The sequence below is a fragment of the Plasmodium cynomolgi genome, chromosome 1, assembly GCF_000321355.1.
Source record: "Plasmodium cynomolgi strain B DNA, chromosome 1, whole genome shotgun sequence".
Lineage (NCBI taxonomy): Eukaryota > Apicomplexa > Aconoidasida > Haemosporida > Plasmodiidae > Plasmodium > Plasmodium cynomolgi.
In genome coordinates, this window is record NC_020396.1 from 51,573 (window position 1) to 68,236 (window position 16,664).

General features: G+C 40.0%; 2 protein-coding genes across 2 annotated transcripts; one reads left to right on the forward strand and one right to left on the reverse strand.

Moving 5' to 3' along the window:
• Positions 1 to 619: 619 nt before the first annotated feature.
• On the forward strand, positions 620 to 3,342 carry PCYB_011120 (hypothetical protein; the record flags this gene model as incomplete). The annotated part of the gene is made up of 2 exons (XM_004220618.1): positions 620 to 881; positions 1,010 to 3,342. 2 exons carry the CDS (start codon positions 620 to 622, stop codon positions 3,340 to 3,342), a joined length of 2,595 nt encoding a protein of 864 aa, XP_004220666.1.
• A 902-nt stretch (positions 3,343 to 4,244) lies between these two features.
• On the reverse strand, positions 4,245 to 16,233 carry PCYB_011130 (hypothetical protein; the record flags this gene model as incomplete). The annotated part of the gene is made up of 4 exons (XM_004220619.1): positions 4,245 to 5,288; positions 5,324 to 8,251; positions 8,380 to 14,040; positions 14,167 to 16,233. 2 exons carry the CDS (start codon positions 16,231 to 16,233, stop codon positions 8,380 to 8,382), a joined length of 7,728 nt encoding a protein of 2,575 aa, XP_004220667.1. The 3' UTR covers positions 4,245 to 5,288; positions 5,324 to 8,251.
• Positions 16,234 to 16,664: the final 431 nt, after the last annotated feature.

A 16,664-nucleotide genomic window follows, 5' to 3' on the forward strand; every position in this document is an offset into this window, starting at 1 on the left:
TTTTTTTTTTTTTTGGTGGGGGGGCTAAAGTGTGCAATGTGGGAAGGCTGTCTTTGACAGATGAAATTAGCAAAAATGGAGAGCACATAAATGCAAATATGCGCAATGCCGCTATGTTTAGTCTCGTAACGGATGTCCCTATATTTTTTTCCCTTAAATTAAAATTAAATGCATCAAATTTGTAGTCCGTTCGGTGAGCCTTATCTTACGTCCCCAAAGGAAGACAAACAATGCGCAAGGAAAGAAACTTCGCAACCTTGGGGGACGCATCTAACTGGGTACCCCAGTGCAGTATAGCAGCTTATGTGTATTAACACACATGTGTACTTTCTGCGCATGAACATAATTATATATATAGACACACAAGCTGATAACCCCCCCCCATGCGAGAGGCAATGCGCACATGAAGTGATGCATGTATGCCCTCAGTTATTCCACTCCAGGACAGTAATTAATTGGAAGGGGTACACATTCAAGAGAAGCACATATATATATATATATACATATATATACATATACACACACACACGTGTAGATGAGCCTCCAAACCTGCTCACACCACAGTGTCCAATTCTGCAAAACCGCGTCACCTATTATTTTTGAATAAAAGGAAAGCAAAATGTTGAAGAAAAAAAAGGACACAAATGTGAAGGAAAAGTTAAAAACGGCGACGAACGGAATGAGTTACAAAAATTGGGAAAAAAATCCCAAAGGGGAAGTGCTAGATAAGGAGGAAGATTTCAAACACCTGGAAGAAAAGGAACATGAAATAGAAAAAATATCGAGAAGAATTTACGAAGAAAATAGTAAAATAAAAAAAATCAATTTGCATCATAAAATAATTAAGGAAGAATTTGAAAAGAAAAAATTAATCGATCAAAGTGATAAAAAAAAAAAACTCCTGATTATTACAAAAAAATTACAACAAAGTTACAGAACAACATAAATAATGTTGAGGAGTACATTAACAACATTACAAATGATATAAATATTTTAAAAAGCTGCATAGATGACGAAAGAAATGAGAGAATTATCTACAACAACAATATGAAAATTCTTGTTAATGAGTACAATACTTTAAAAAAAAACATCAGTAACTTAGCCACACAGGAAAAGGAACAAAACGCGCAAAATGAAAAGCTAAAAGTGGAGCTGAATGAACTCATTAAAGAAAAAGACACTCTGGAGAAAAAACACAGAGAAGATTTCAAAATGCTACAGCAAAAATTGAAGGAGCAAAAAATACTATCGTCTGAACAGAAAATACACGAGCTAATCAAGATGAAGTATAACTGTAAGGAAAGGAGAAATAACAAAGCGGCGGAGGGATCCGAGGACGAGTTGACGCGAAGAAACGAAAGACACGCCACTTCCTCGGCCGTCAGCAACGATAATAACTGTAGGAACCTCTCTGGGGAAGGAAATCTCGCAAATGACAACTACTACCTCCTGGATGAAGCAGACTACGAAGATGAAAAGAAAAAAAAACTAAACGCAAAAATAATATTCCTAAAGAAACTATGCCTGAGAATCCTATTTATTAACGAATATCAAAAGCAAAATATTAAAAAGTTGGAAGAAAACATCGAAAATATGAACAAGGCAATCAATTCTATAAGCATTTTGACATCCAAAAAAGGAGACTTTGATCACATCATTATAAACTTAAATGCGTCCAAGGAAAAAAACTACAGTCTTATTTCGAGAATTAACCTACTAAATTACGAAACGAACGTTTTAACCCAGTTGAATAAAAAAATGAAGGAGAAATTTAAAAATATCAACCTCCAAAATGACGAAATGGTTAACTTAAAAAAAGAAATTACAAACAAAATGAACGACAAAATGACTCATATTAAGACATCCCTACTCAATAATCAAGAAACATGCAAGTTAAAAAAAAAATGCTTCCACGATTGTGTCATGTACTTGAAATGCCTATACGATTTTATCAAACAATTTGAAAATATGAACAACAAATTAAATCTAAGGACACAAATTATAAATAAAGAAAAGAACTTCCATTTTAATTACATCCATAAGTACAATGAAGAAATTCTGGTCGATGAGAATCACCTAAATGACTTTTTAATATTTATTGAAAAATATATTTACGCTCTTAATTTTTACCTTCCTTCTCCTACATTCAATTACAAAAACTTTATCATTGAAAACCCCAATTTTAACGTTCTCGGTTCTGCCTTATCGGCGCATTCTATAGATTCTGCCTCGAACGAGAACGCTCAATTTAGCGCACTCAATTGTGTCACCTCCGAAAATGAATTCGGCGCGTCTGAAGGGGGTTCTCCACAGGAAGACGAAAAATTGATAAATGAGCCCGTAAGTAAGGGGCCGATAAATGTAGACCCCCCCAGTGCTGGCGACCCCTTGAATGGTGACGACTCCCTGAATGATACTACCCAAGGAGTCGATCAGCTCGAGAGCATTCCCACAGAAGGGGACCAAGCGGAGGCGCAGCATACAGAGGCACACGACCAAAATTTTGCACCAAATGAAGTGGGAAACGACCCAAGTGAAGCACAACAAAAGGAGGAAGAACACCAAGACGAACTTAACAAAGAGAACGAACTAAGCGACAACCAAATTGGCCAGCACGCTGCGGAGAATAGCCAGAAGGGAAACCCCATTGCAGAAGTAGAAAAAGAAGACCATAAGTTACAAGGTGGGCACCAGGAGGAAGAAGCGGGAGGAGGAGTAGAAGAAGAGGAAGAAAAAAATGCCATAGAGGAAGAACAACCAAAGGAGAGTGAATCTCTAAGCGAAACAAAACGAAGTGATAACTTGGAAGGTGGAAATGGACAACATGGTAATGATTTACCAAATGGGGAGAATGAAGGAGACGTGTCGAAAGTGGCACCGAAGGAGGGAAGTTCACCTGGCGAGCAAATGGAGAATGAGGGTACGCCTAACGAAGAAGAAGTGAAGGTACCAGATGAGGAAGAGGCGATCGTGCCAGGTGAGGAAAAGGCGATCGTGCCAGATGAGGAAGAGGCGGTCGTGCCAGATAAGGAAGAGGCGATCGTGCCAGATGAGGAAGAGCCGATCGTGCCAGGTGAAGAGCAAAGCAACGCACCCAAAGGTGAGCAGGAATCTTCACCAAATGAGGAGGAAGTGAACACACCGGGGGAAGAACCGCTAAACGCGCCAAGCGAAGCGCAGACAACCCCCGAGGCCGCAGATCTAGAGGGAGAAAACGAAAACTACAATTTAAATCACTTTAATTCGCGCAGCATCGAATACGATAAGCTAAAAGAAGAAATTCCTACCGAATTGTTAATGAAAAAATATGACTCTAAGAAAAGTTCAACAGCTGCAAATTAGGCGTGGAACACAACATACCAAATTGCCTGCCTACAACTGTTAGCACAAAAAAAGGGTGCACTCCCCCTTCCTTCCCCTTTCAAGTGTTACAGGGACGTATATTATGTGCAGTAATATGTACATCGTTTTTTTTCACTCTTGTTTTGAAATTTTTAAAAGACCAAAAAGGAAAAAACAAAAAAACATTTAAAAAAACATTTAAAAAAACATTTTGATCATCTTCCTTGTTCCGATAAAGCTTTTTAACCTTTTCAAGGCAAATAAAAGGATAGGCAAAAAGCTATAATTCTGTTGAGTGACGCGGGGCAGGGAGTACCCACACCTTAAGTAGGCAGGCAGCGTCTCTCTTCATGATTGTTACAGCTACCCAAAGGGGGAGTAAAAATATAACACATATATTATGCTAAACTTGTGCCGTTTACGTTTATGCTGCGGCCAATATGAAAATAAAGCTGGTCTCCTCCAGTGTACACTACCGCTTTCCCGCATTCGTTGCATTGTCACACTGTTAAAAAAGAAAAAGGAATTGCGTGGGGGACTACACCTGCCTGTCTGCTATGTATAGGACGTCACTCAAATGGACGTTCCCTCAAGGTGTCCCCCCTATGTTCAAAAAAAAAAAGTGGCCCTATATGAGTGTATCCTTTTTTTTTTTTATTACCAATTAAATTGTTAAGAAGTTTACATACGGTTTGCAAAAAAAAATAAAAATAAAAAAATAGCGCAGCTGCACTTCAAACAGGTATAATGTCAAATTAGGGAGAGGGTTTATAATGGAGTGGTACATGTACCCCTTAAAACCGCACTTCCTTGCTGATGGGCACGGCCTATTTAACTCTTAATGGATCACATGCACAATTTAGAGGTGTGGAACTGCGTTTTTCCCCCGTACGACCACCCGTTCAAAGGACCTGATTTAGCAAAGACTCCAGGGGGGTCCTCTTAGTCATTCTCAACAACTCATATATGTACAAATATACCTTTGCTCTGCTGGTGCCTTCCAAAAAATGGTAAACTGTAATTAGCTTATTTAGGAAGATATAACCAAAGTGCTTATTTTCATTGTAGCATTTTTTACGTAGCATGTGCAAAACCAGCTGGATTATTTTTCGGTAGTACGCATAGTTTGATCTGTTTGGGGATGTTGCGTGTGTCCTTTTCAGCAGCGTGTTGTGTATATCTATGTGGTAACTTTCTATGGCCCTTCTTCTTCCCTTTCGATGTTGCTTATTTTCCCAATGGTTCTTCTCCACAGATGGTTTTTTCAAGCCAAACGAACTAAAGTAGCTATGAAGGACTACAACATTTTCGAGAAAAATCATCACCTCGTTGAGCACAAAACTTAGATCTTCATTTAAAAAGGACTCTTCTACCACCACTTTGGTCGAAATGGAATTCTGCGCGAACTCCCCGTTTGGAATTCCCCGGTCGAACAAACTTGTACAAATGCTAAATAAATTATTGAACATAAGAAATATGTACTTTACAAAGGTTCTACATGTCTTCAAATTAGTTTTTTTCATTTCTCTAATGTTTGTTGTATGATCTGCAGTTTGGTTTTTCCCTCTCTGCTTCGCACTCTCCTTTCTATCCCCTTGATTCTTTACATTAATGAAAAGGTTAAAATATTCCATATGAAACAGGTTGATAAAAATGTAATACAAACTCCTATTCAAATTTTTTATAATTTTTATCAAGTCTGAGAAGATATTTAAATTCGATCTTTTCAATTTGCTTGCTTCCTTCCTTATAATGAAAGTACTTCTAACTTTAAGAGAAATGTATTTGTGGAAATTGCTGTACCAGAAATTCCACAACTCGAATGGGTTACCTTTACTTGGTTCCCCTTTTTGGTTGATCACCTTTTGTGCGTTATTTAGTATAAATCTTTTTATTTTTTTTCCTTTTTCAGAAGCGCATTTGTAAATATATGGCTGTAGTCCACACTGGGGTAGAACAAATTCGAAACGATGTTACTTACAAAGAGTGAGAGGTAAAAGAATATTTCAGACGTTTTTTCGTAGCTCTCTTTAAAAATGTAGCCCATTATATAGCGATTTTTTGTTATTTTTTCTATGTACGTTTGGTTGGAGAGCACAACGGTAAGGGGTTCATCCTTCTCCCTGCTGCTTTTGTTGTCATTTTGTTGTGCTTTTATTTTCCCTGTTTCGTTTTTTGGCTCTTCAGTTATCGATCCTCCTTCTTCTGACTCACTTTTGTGTATTCCCTTCTTCACAAATGATTCCTTCTTATTGGACGTATAACAGGGATCCCATCTTCCAAAAGAGGCCACTTCTTCCTCGCCTTTACCTCCTGAGAAACTCACTTCAACGTTCACGCTGCTCACGTAAATCTTCTCATTTTGGCCATCCGTGTCGTAAAAATTTATCACCGGCATCGTAAAGGAGGTGGGGTAATAAAACGCTATTTCGTCTTGGAACAACTTCTGATGCATCATTCGATCTAGCCATAGAAGGATGTTGTTCCTGGTTATCAGTTTCAGCACGAGGTTGTTTTTGACGTAGTAGGCCACATCGCAGTTGTTCTGGTCCGTACCGCTGGCCCCTTTCGCCCCGTTCGTCCCATTGGCTGCGTTCTCCTGTGCGCGGATTTCATCATAGTATACGTGGCCATTACCATTCTGCTCATCCGCGTTGCCATCACTACCTCCGTTGCGCCTCCTCTCCTCCGCGTCACCAACCCCCATGCAGTCAAACTGCATATCCTCGAGGGGCAACACGCCACTACACATGACTAGCAGAATTAAAAACTTCTTCAACAAATTGTAGTTCAGATAATTACTAAAAAACATTGTCAGGTAAATCTCGAAAATGTTATTTTTATTTAATATGTTCAGAATCGTTTTTATTGCATTTTTATGATTCCCCTGAATGTACTGCAGTTTATCCACAGTTTCTTCTTCCTCCTCTTTGTTGGTAACTCTGTTTCTCTTCTCATTCTCTTCTTCCACATCGTCATCCTCATTTTGAAAATCGTAAACCATTCTGTGGCTGACGTTGGACGTTGCGAAGAAGCTCCTATCGATGGTGTTACTTTTCCGTTGCGCGTGTGTTGCATTACCATTGTACGCGTTGTCATCTATATAGTCGCCATTCTGATTATACGCGGTTGTGTAATTTGCATTTCGGGTGGAATAGCCCTCATCATGCTGCTGCAATGTGGATTCTCCATATGCTTTGTGAGATGCGTATGATCCGTTATATTCTTGGCCGCTTCCCCGTTGGTAGTTCGCATATTCTTCATCATAGTTTTGGCCGCCCTCCTGCTGGTGGTCCGCGTATTCTTCATCATAATTTTCGCTGCCTTCACCCTCGATCTCCCGGCCGCTTCCCCTCAAGTTGTACCTCGTGGAGAAAAGCGCCTGCGTCGAAATGATCAAAAAGTTGATGACATTAAGTGACATAAAATTCGTCTTCCTAAATTGGTTATTCAAATACGCGTGGAAAAAATGAATCGAAAAGGTTTTGTTCCTAATTAGGTTCTTCAGAGTATCCCTGAAGCAATTTTTCTTGTAAATTTCGTTTATTAAAAAAAAGGAGTAGGTCGACACACAGGGGTTTATGTAGTACGAATTGGGGTCTACTGAATATTTTAATTTCTTCATAAAGAAGAACAAATAAAACAGTTCCTTGAAGGGAATTACCAGCATCCGTTGCTTCTTTTTTCGGCCCCCACTGTTGTGTATACTACTGCCACTATTGTGGTACCTTTGCGAAAAACTATTTTTCCATATCACGCCGTGACCTGCTTCTTCCTCCTGCCTATTCGCTCCGCTAGATCTCCTAAACGAATTTAATCGCTTCCTAATTTTATAGAGAACAAAAGAATTCTCAATCAACTGGTAAAATATGGACAGCCCCTTTATGCTAATCATCCTCACTATGATGTCGTTACTACTCAAACAGAATATTAAAATTTTCAATGCATTCATGGAAAATATTTTTATCCACTTCCCAAAAAAGTCAATATCGTTAAGAAGGTATTTCTTTAGCAACTTTTTGTAATTCTTTTTAAAATGAATTTCTTTCATTTTTCTTCCGTACAGTAGATCGCTACTGTCGACTATACAGTCTGTGTTGATGCTACTGCTGGGGGGGGGATTCTTCTTCATTTTTGCCAGTTTCCCTTTTGCGCCAGTTTTCTCCTTCTGCGTGGCGCTCCTTGTTGTGTAGTATCCCTCGACCCCGTTCTGCTGATCGTCATGATGACCGTTCTCATTGAAGGAGTTTTCCGGGTCAGCACTTCCATCATCGGCACTCTCATTGCCAACACCATTCTGTTTGTTATCCCCATCTCCCTTGTCGCTCGCCCCATTTTGAAAAACCTCCTCTGCAATGTCCCCATCAACTCCCTCCTGGGGTTCCTCCCTAAATGTGCTGCAATTCTTATACGCGTTACCTTCATACGGGCTGCTCATAAAAATGCTCGTTCGAATGGTCTTTCCATAGTAAATCATATTTTTGATATTCGTTTTTTCTTCCTTGTCCAGTAGATCTAAAATTCTTGTGGATCTGTGCACGCTGTGAATTTGTTTAAATTTGATACAAAACTTGCAGTTGCTATTATTTTTCTCGTTCTTCTTCAAATGGTAAAAGTGTTCCTTTTCTTCATCGTACGAGATAAGTTTGTTGGAACTTCCAAAGGGGAAGCCTCTCTTTGTGTGTTCGTTCGTCCGATGCATCCCTCCGTTATAACTGTTGTGTGGATCCGTTTCACCATTGTTGCCATGATATGTACGGGAGAAATCCCCCAGACCACCGCCAACCAGGTTGCCCCCGTCGTGTGACCCTCCTCTTTCCTCATCCTCGTTGTTGTCATAGTCTATATAGAAATGAATATCTGGGTACTTCCTTATGTAGTTCTTTATCTTCCTGTTAATCTCCTGCATATTTAGCAAGTCAAAATTTAAAAACACATTCTCATGGCGGTATGACGTGTACAAAATTCTAAAGTGATAAAAAAAAATTCTCAATTTTTCCGCCATCAAAACAAAGCAAAAAATCAACTTGCTAACTATTAAGCACAGTAAAAAAGGTAATCATAAATATTATCTTCCAACTTTATTCTATGTGCTAAAAAAAAGGCTTCCCTTTTGATATATTCATTTTGGCTCATTATGCAATGAGGGAGTTTCGTTCTGTAAAGCTTCAGCAGGAGTTCCCCTTTTTTCATCTTCCAATCCGTTTGGTAGTAATCACTGTGGAGTCCTTTTTGCATACGTAACTGTTGGTCATCCGACAGGACACAACTGGGACTATTTACACCATCGTTGCGTAACGCGTCGTGGTTAAGTTCCTCCCCCGACGGGTAAACTTCCCTCTCGCAACATTCGCTCTGCCCTGATCTGTTCATGTGCAAATAAAACAAAAAGTGGTTCTCCCCACTTTCCAACTTCCTGCGCACATTTTCATTCATATAAAAGTAGAGGCACGTCTTATTCAGCATACTCGTGTTCATATTCAGCCAATCGTAGCTACCATCATTATTTAAATTAAATTCTTTAAATTTCAACACTTCATCGATTAGCTTATTGTCCAGGATGCTCTCCATCGTGACTGACTTCAAATAATGCGAAATGTCAACGAAGAAAATGTTTCTTATGTGCACATCCACACTTTCGAGGGTGTAACTGTACGCTTTCTTCAGTCCGTTGAATAGATCCCTGTTTAGCGTTTTCAAACATATGGCTTGCGTTTGCGGTGCCTTCTCTCTGCTCTGGTCATACCATTCTTCGTAGAATATTTTTACCACTTTTAGGATGAACAGGAGGGCGTTCTTGCTTCCGCCATGGCATCCACCACTGCACTCATCATTGTACCCACCACTGCGCTCATCACCGCGTTCATCATCACACTCATCATGGCTTCCCCCATGGGTGGTTTTCCCAACCCCTCGTTTGCCCCTAAACGCTTCCAACTGCTGCACAATCAGCCTCCCTACATGGGCATCTCTGAAAAAAGTCTCGACCAACATTAGCACATCCAAGTTTCTTAACTTCACATATTTGAGAAGCAAAAAGAAGGCGTAAAAAACGACGTACAATTTTTTGCCCTTTTTCAGCTCACCCACGTCGTGCTCACTAAAAATGTACATGTAGCCCTTCATTGCATTTTCATAGTAAAAATGATTTTTCTTCCCTTTTGCACAGAACGCTAAGTCAGTTAGCAGATCGCAAAGATGGTCACTCACCATCCTTTCCAGCTTAAATTTCCCCACATTCTGGTTCAGCATTTGAAAAAGTAGAACTAGCAAAATGCAGTGATCGTTTCTTCTTCTCCTTAACGTACCTTTTGTGAAACTCTCCTTATGTATCGTGTCGCCACTATATCCTCCATGCTTAACGGCGTTGTTATTACCATGTTGGGTGGAGTGATTGCTCATTTTCACAGAATTTATTACCCTCCAATCTTCGCGACCACCTTCGGGATTTCTGACACACCCGTTTTGGTTCCCTGAAGGGGCACTACCTCCACTATTTCTACGCCCCCCTCCTTCTTCTTCTTCTTCTCCGCCGCCCCTTTTCAAGCCTTTCAAAACCCCTTTGAAGACAAAAAACGTGACTCTCTCGTAGCACCTCATCATACACTCACCCTTGGGAATGTCATTTTTGTAAAAGTAGCCATAAAAGTAGAAGAATGCGACTTCGCATATTCTCCTCACGGCGTCTTTGCCGTACTCTCGAAGCAGTTGTCGCATTCGCTCTTTTCTACTTAGCATGTTTCCCAAAAAGTACAAAACCGATATGCCTATAAATAGGCAATTTTTATTTTTCGCCTTCTTCGTGCTTAACAACAGAAAGCTAATTCTGTTTCTCCTTCTATAAACAGATTTGTATGCGAGTGCAAATTTTTTCAAATAAATTTCGGCTAGCATGGCTGAGAAATTTTTTCGAGGCAGCTTAAATACTTCTTCGTGCGTTACGCTCTCTAAACAGTGCATATCAATTTGGTCAAACAGCGGAGGGGTGTACTTATTTTCCATCAAGTAAAGAAAAATCATAAAAATGTCATTCTCCTTGGTGTTGTTACAGGCTGCTTCCTCTGGCAGGGCCTTCAAATCGAAAAGGGCCACGTAGTTCTGCAGGACGTGCGCTTCTACTTCTCTCTCTACATCCCCATACCGTTGCAAATGTGTTCGCTCGTTTTTGATACCCCGAAAGAAGCAATGTTGGGTGATGCTTCTATCGGAAGTGCCATTTCCCCCCCCTCTGATGCCGTGACGAATAACTCTTTCCACAATGGCGCAACTCAGCGGGCAGCCGCTATCACCGTACCATTTCTTAACGTACAACTTGCACAGCTCATTTAGGATGGCGCTCGTTTCGCCTTCCAAATGTTTGTCTCGCGTGATGGTGTCAATTAGTAGGGGAACCGTGTTGGCACCGCTTCGGTGCATGCTTTTCATGCCATTTTTTAGTCCACCCTTGAAACCGTTTCTCTCCTTTTCGATACGCATACGGTTGACGAAAAAGAGAGTGATATGTTTTAGAAGAAAAGATCTGCAGCTCCCCATGGCTGCCTCCCCCCCATTTGGATCATTGTCAGTTTGGTTACTGTCACCCTTAGAGGAAGTGTATCCCACTATTAACTTCTTCATAAAGCATTCCTTCGCATCTAACATCTGCAGCAAGGACAGAATCATGAGGGATAATTTCCCCTTAATTTCTTCGTCCTCCTTGTGTGTGTCCTGTTCCGCAATGATATGGATCAAACGAACAAGGCTCTCCCCCACCGGCCTCTTATACTTCTCCCTTTTTAGATTAAACAGTTGGATGCTTTTATGCACATAACACAGGATAAGATGCGCGAAGTGGTGAACAATGACACGATTCGTTTTAAATCCCTTCTGCAAATGATCCAATAACTTTACAAATAATCCATTTTTAAAAATATGAACAAATAAAGAACACATGGACCTACTTAAATTACGCACCTTTTGAAAGAAATTATTTGCGTCATATTTTGAGTCCCCTTGTTCTTTTCTACTTCCACAACTAGCGATTACATTCTTAACATCTTCGTACCTTCTCATGTGTTCTACAAATGTATGAATCTTTGTATTTACAGTGGCACTTAGGGCAAGGAACACCTCCAGCGTTTTGCTGATTTTGTCAATCAAATGCAATAGCGTGTTGGAGTGAACATTACCGTCACCATTTAGGTACACATAAGTGATGAAGAAATAATTAACTATGAGAGTGCTAACATTGCACAGGTTGTAAAGCAGCAGTTCTCGTTCTTCACATTTTTTCTTCGTCCCCTCCAGGTTATCTACGCTGGTGTAATAAAACGTAACGTTATTATGTTGCAAATAAATCTCCAACACGTTTTCTCCCCCGTTTGGAATGTCCTTATCAATCTCAGGTTTACCACTTTTTTGCACAAAAAAAAAGGAACTACTTTTATTATTACTTGCCTCGTTAGTGACACCCTTTTTGTGTACCTCACTGCAGAGCTGTTTTATTTCTTCCTGGTACTCTGCTAAATTTTTCTGCCCCATTTGAACCTTCTCAATTTGCCATAAAAAGGAATCTACGCTTTGTAAAAATGTTGCAAAACTGACAAAAGCAGTCTTCTGCTTGTTCGATTCGTTCTGATATGCTACTTTTTCTTCGGACCCTTCCACCATGTTGGTTACACCAGATTGTTGTTTCTCACTCCGTGGATTAAACGCGGTGGTGTTGTTGGGTGTACTTCCCCCCCTTTGGCTATCACAGAGGTTGTCCCCAGTTTGTAAAAAGTCCTTCTTCCTCGTAAAGGCACAAAACAGTTCGCCTAAGCTTCTCTGATTCTTTAACTTTTCTCTCACGCTAGGATAAACATAGGGGTTCAACAGCAAAACATATTTTACATAATCCAGGTAGTTTACATACACCTGTACGATGTCCTCGAGGGTGTAATCGAACACATCGTTGGCTCCTCCCTTAGTCTGCTTCTCCTCCTTAATGACCTTCATAATTGGTATTCCCTTCAAATCGAAGTTCAGGTTGCTCGTGAAGAACAGCTCTACTAGGAGCCTGAAAAAGGGGGAGGCTTCGCTCCTAAGCGGGTTCTCCTTTTGGAATTCGTTTTTATTTTTCTCCACCGCTTCGATGGAAACTTCCTTGGCCACTTCATTAGGTGCGTCCCTGTCGAGGTGCACTGCTCTACTTCTGTGCAAGTTAAAAAGGCGGCAAAAAACGGACAGTGCAACAACGAACTGGCGCAAGCTACGAATGGCCCTCAAAAAATTCAAAAACAAAAGCACATCATCCACATGAGAGGAGTCGAAAAATTTCGTCTTCTTCAGCATTTTGTGTATAAGGGTCTCCACGAAGGAGTAAAAAACCAACTGCACATCTGACGCGCATTCTTCGTGTGATGAAAGCACCCTCTTCTTGTAGTACGTCAAAATGGGGAACAAATTATCCAACAAATGGTAACTTTCGAGGGGGAAATAACATTTCTCAAAAAACAACTTAAGGAATATCTTGTACACATTCTCGTTAACATTTGCAAACAATTCAAAGTTTCTTACTTCTATAATTCTCTTCTGACTGTACAGTTCATTTAATAATTTTTTCTTCAACTCACAATCGTCGAAGAGGTTGATAAAATTCGTCACTAGCACAAAATGGTACACGTACAAATTGTCCGTATTTATGTGAACGTCATTCAGGAAGTAGTGCAACTGAAGGATGTGTTCGCGTTTTTCCTGATTTTTTTCACTTTTCGTATTCACTATTTCCTGGTCCTTAGCTCCGATGTTAAACGTGTAGTCATCCGAGTCGCTGTCGTGAAGAGAGTCGGCTCCCAAAGCGGTGCCTGCACTTGGCAGATTTTTTCTTTTGCCAGGGTTACCGCTATCACGGCTATCCCTCCTACACACCTCATTATTTTGCACCCCCTTAATCTCATTTATAATGTACCTATTTATATAGGCAATGTCGAACAGGTAGTACGAACTAACGAGGTGGTAAAAAGCGATGGATAGGTCTTCCTTTATCCTGTTCATCAAAACGATTTTGTTCACCCCTTGGGGGAAGGGCAGGAACGAATCCAGAGACAGTATAAACATGGAAACGCACTTGTAAATTTCGAACGTGTAGTGCAAGTAGCACATAATAAAATAATTGTAGTAGTTGTGCTTATCTCTCTTGGTGAACATTTCTACAATATACTTGGTAATATTCATGGGGATGAAAAAAAACAAAACTTCTTCAATTTTTTTCTTGTAATTTAATTCGTTATCCAAATGGTGCAGATAATTATTGGCTTCTTTCACATTTTGCATCACCACCCTTCGATCGATTATCGCTCCTTCACTGTTCTCTGTAGGCCCCTCTTTAACAGTGTCGTATAATTCTAGAAATACTTTGTAATGAATTACCTCTCCACATAGCTGTAAAAAATTTGTATTTCTCACCACTTCGTTATTGACACTTTGGTACGCATACCTGTATTGCAGCAAGCTGGGGAGATTTTCTCCCGATTTGTTCGCGCAGTTGTTGTTTACTAACTCACTACTGCTTCTTTCTAGTTTCTTTTTTTTCCTTCTCAAATTGTCCCCCTTCTCATCGCTTGTTACCGCGCTGCTCATTTTTCTCTTCCTCTCACTTGTCGCGAGTGCAATGGCCCCTTCATCCTGGCACAGTTCGGGTATGTCCTCACCTAGGTTGGTACCACTTCTGGTGCTCCCCTGCATGTAGCTACAAGGAAGGGAGAAGTACCTACTCATATGGGTGGATAAGCTGTCCATTTCTTTTCCTCCCCCACTTGGAGTGTTCCCCCCATTGGTCCTATGCAGGAAGAATATTTTACTAACATCAATGAAAAGAAGCAGAAACAAAAAAAGGTTGTCGTCACATGTTAAAACGTGCACTTTGCTGCTGCCATAGTAGAGGTTGATAAAATGCTGGTACTTTTCTATACTAATTACAATAATGTAATGGTTAATAAAAAATTTTATTTTTAAGTCGGTTAAGAAGGAGAGGAAAGCATTATTCACTTTATTCTGGATTTGCTTTTCATCATTGTAAGACTTATCTCTCAACAGAATAACCTCCTCCTCTTCCTTCACGTGCCGCATGATTAAGTACTGCTTCGTTTCTCTGATGCACGTGGCTATATACATTTCTAGGTTTGCGAAGATGAGGCAGATTCGACGAATGTCTCTTTTTTGTATTCCCATCACGAACAGTTGATTTCTCACTTGTGCGTATTTCCTATTTTGCATGTTTGTGGTGCCATCGAACAAATCACCATACATGTTGGCTAGCTCCCCTCCCCTAACCTTCCTGTTGCAATTTACGGCTAGGTAATACGAGGATGAGGAGGGAGAAGGGTTGGATGGGGAACACCTTTTTTTTCCCTTCTTTTCTTCCTGCCCCTCTTCATTCTCCTCTCCATACGAACACTTCAAAAGGAAGATACAATTACAATTAAACTTCCCATTTTTGTATATTTCGCTGAACTTCCTTCTCTTTAACAACTCGTTTATAAAAAACAACACCGTCGTGTCCATCTCACTCTGTATATCATTGAAGAAAATTCCCACCAATTTTATCACATTAAAAAAAACGTTCACATTTTTATATGTCTCACTTTTCTCCAAAATTTTGTAAAGGCACAGAATAATGTAGTGTCGTAGCGCTTCCCCACTGCTACAGTATATTTTGCGTATCTCCTCACAGATCGTGTGAAAATAGGAGTGTATTTTGTCGCTCCTCGTGCTATCTAAGTAGCAGTATGCACACATGACTAGGAACGACACTCTCACTGCTTCGAAATCGTCCTTACTGACGGCTCTGCTATTCAGATCTGCCTCATCTGTGTCACGTCTACTTCGCTTTCTTCTTTTTTGCTTCCCCCTTTTCCTATCTACAATTTTTTCATTAAACATTTTCGTTTTCCCGTTTTTCTTCTTTATTAGCATTTCTGCGTAAAACTCACAATTTTCCATAGTCCTGTTTTTTTCCCTCTCATTTTCCACTCCCCCTACAGCACCCCTGTTCAGTAAGTGCTTATACAAGAGTACCACTTCGTTTTGAAAATTGTAACTGCAAAGAAGAGTTTCGTCCTCTTCGATATGGCCATCATCTGTGGGGTGATTCTTGCACCCCTTCTTTGTATCACGAGAGTTCCCTTCTTCTGACTTGTCGTCATTTTGTGAGGCTTCTCCCAAAAGGGACTCATCCTCCGTTGGAACACTTTGATCTTCCTCCCCATCGAGGATCTCCCGCTGTGCCCTTTCCACCTTGTCGTCAATCACGTCATCTAGCTCTTCCCCACTGTCCTCCAAATGGGTCAACTCATTTTTCCGCTTCAACTCGGAAACAGTTTTGAGATTCTTTTTCAATTCAATCAAATTTAATAACAACGTGGAGGAACGAATAACAAAATGAAACTTCTCATGGAAAAGGAAAAGATACAGAATGGCATTTAAAATAAATATTCGGTTATAACTGAAGTTGTTCAAAATTGCAATTTCGAGAAGGTTCATTTGTTCACAAAGGAAAAGACCTACATTTCGGAAGGCCTCTGATTTGACAAACTTTTTTTGACACTCATCATCTGGGTGTGTTTTCCCCAACTTGTTCCGAAGGAGCCAATTCAAACTATAAAAAATTATTTCAACATATCTCAGATTAATGTTGTGCAATGACTTGGTTCCCTTAGTTTTCGCAGCCTCTAAGGATAACACAAAAATGATCACATCGACGTAGTTATTTTCGATTAAAATATCCACACACACGTTGTAATCTTCCTCAGTAAGGTTTCCATTATTTTTTATCAGCCTATACAGGCTTCTCAATCCTCTTTCGATCTCCTTCTCACTATCGCTATTAAGCTGGGAGCATATTCCCTTCAGCGCGCTTTTTAACTTCTTCATAGTGCAGAATTTCAATTTTGGTTATTCACAATCTGGAGGGTTCATATTATGGACGATTTAAAGTGTGGCTACTCTACCTCGCCGCTTTCAAAGCTTACCCAACTGATCGACCTGTTCGTTCAAAAAAAAAAAAACGCGCTCTTTCTTCTCTACTTGTAAACACAAAACTTTTTCGTTTCTCCCATTCAGTCGCTTTTTACAAATAAAAAACAAAAAAGGATATACTATCCCGTGCTTTTTTTTTTTTTTTTTTTCCTCCTTGTTACTTATGCTCCTACATATAGGATGATGCGGGCGCTACGCATTCGCATAAGTTCTGTAGAGGAACCCTAAGTTTGGGGTTCCAAAAAAAAATTCACTTCAAACACGAACAAATGGAAATCTCACAAACGTACATTTTGTACATAAACATAAAATGGTAAACATTAAAA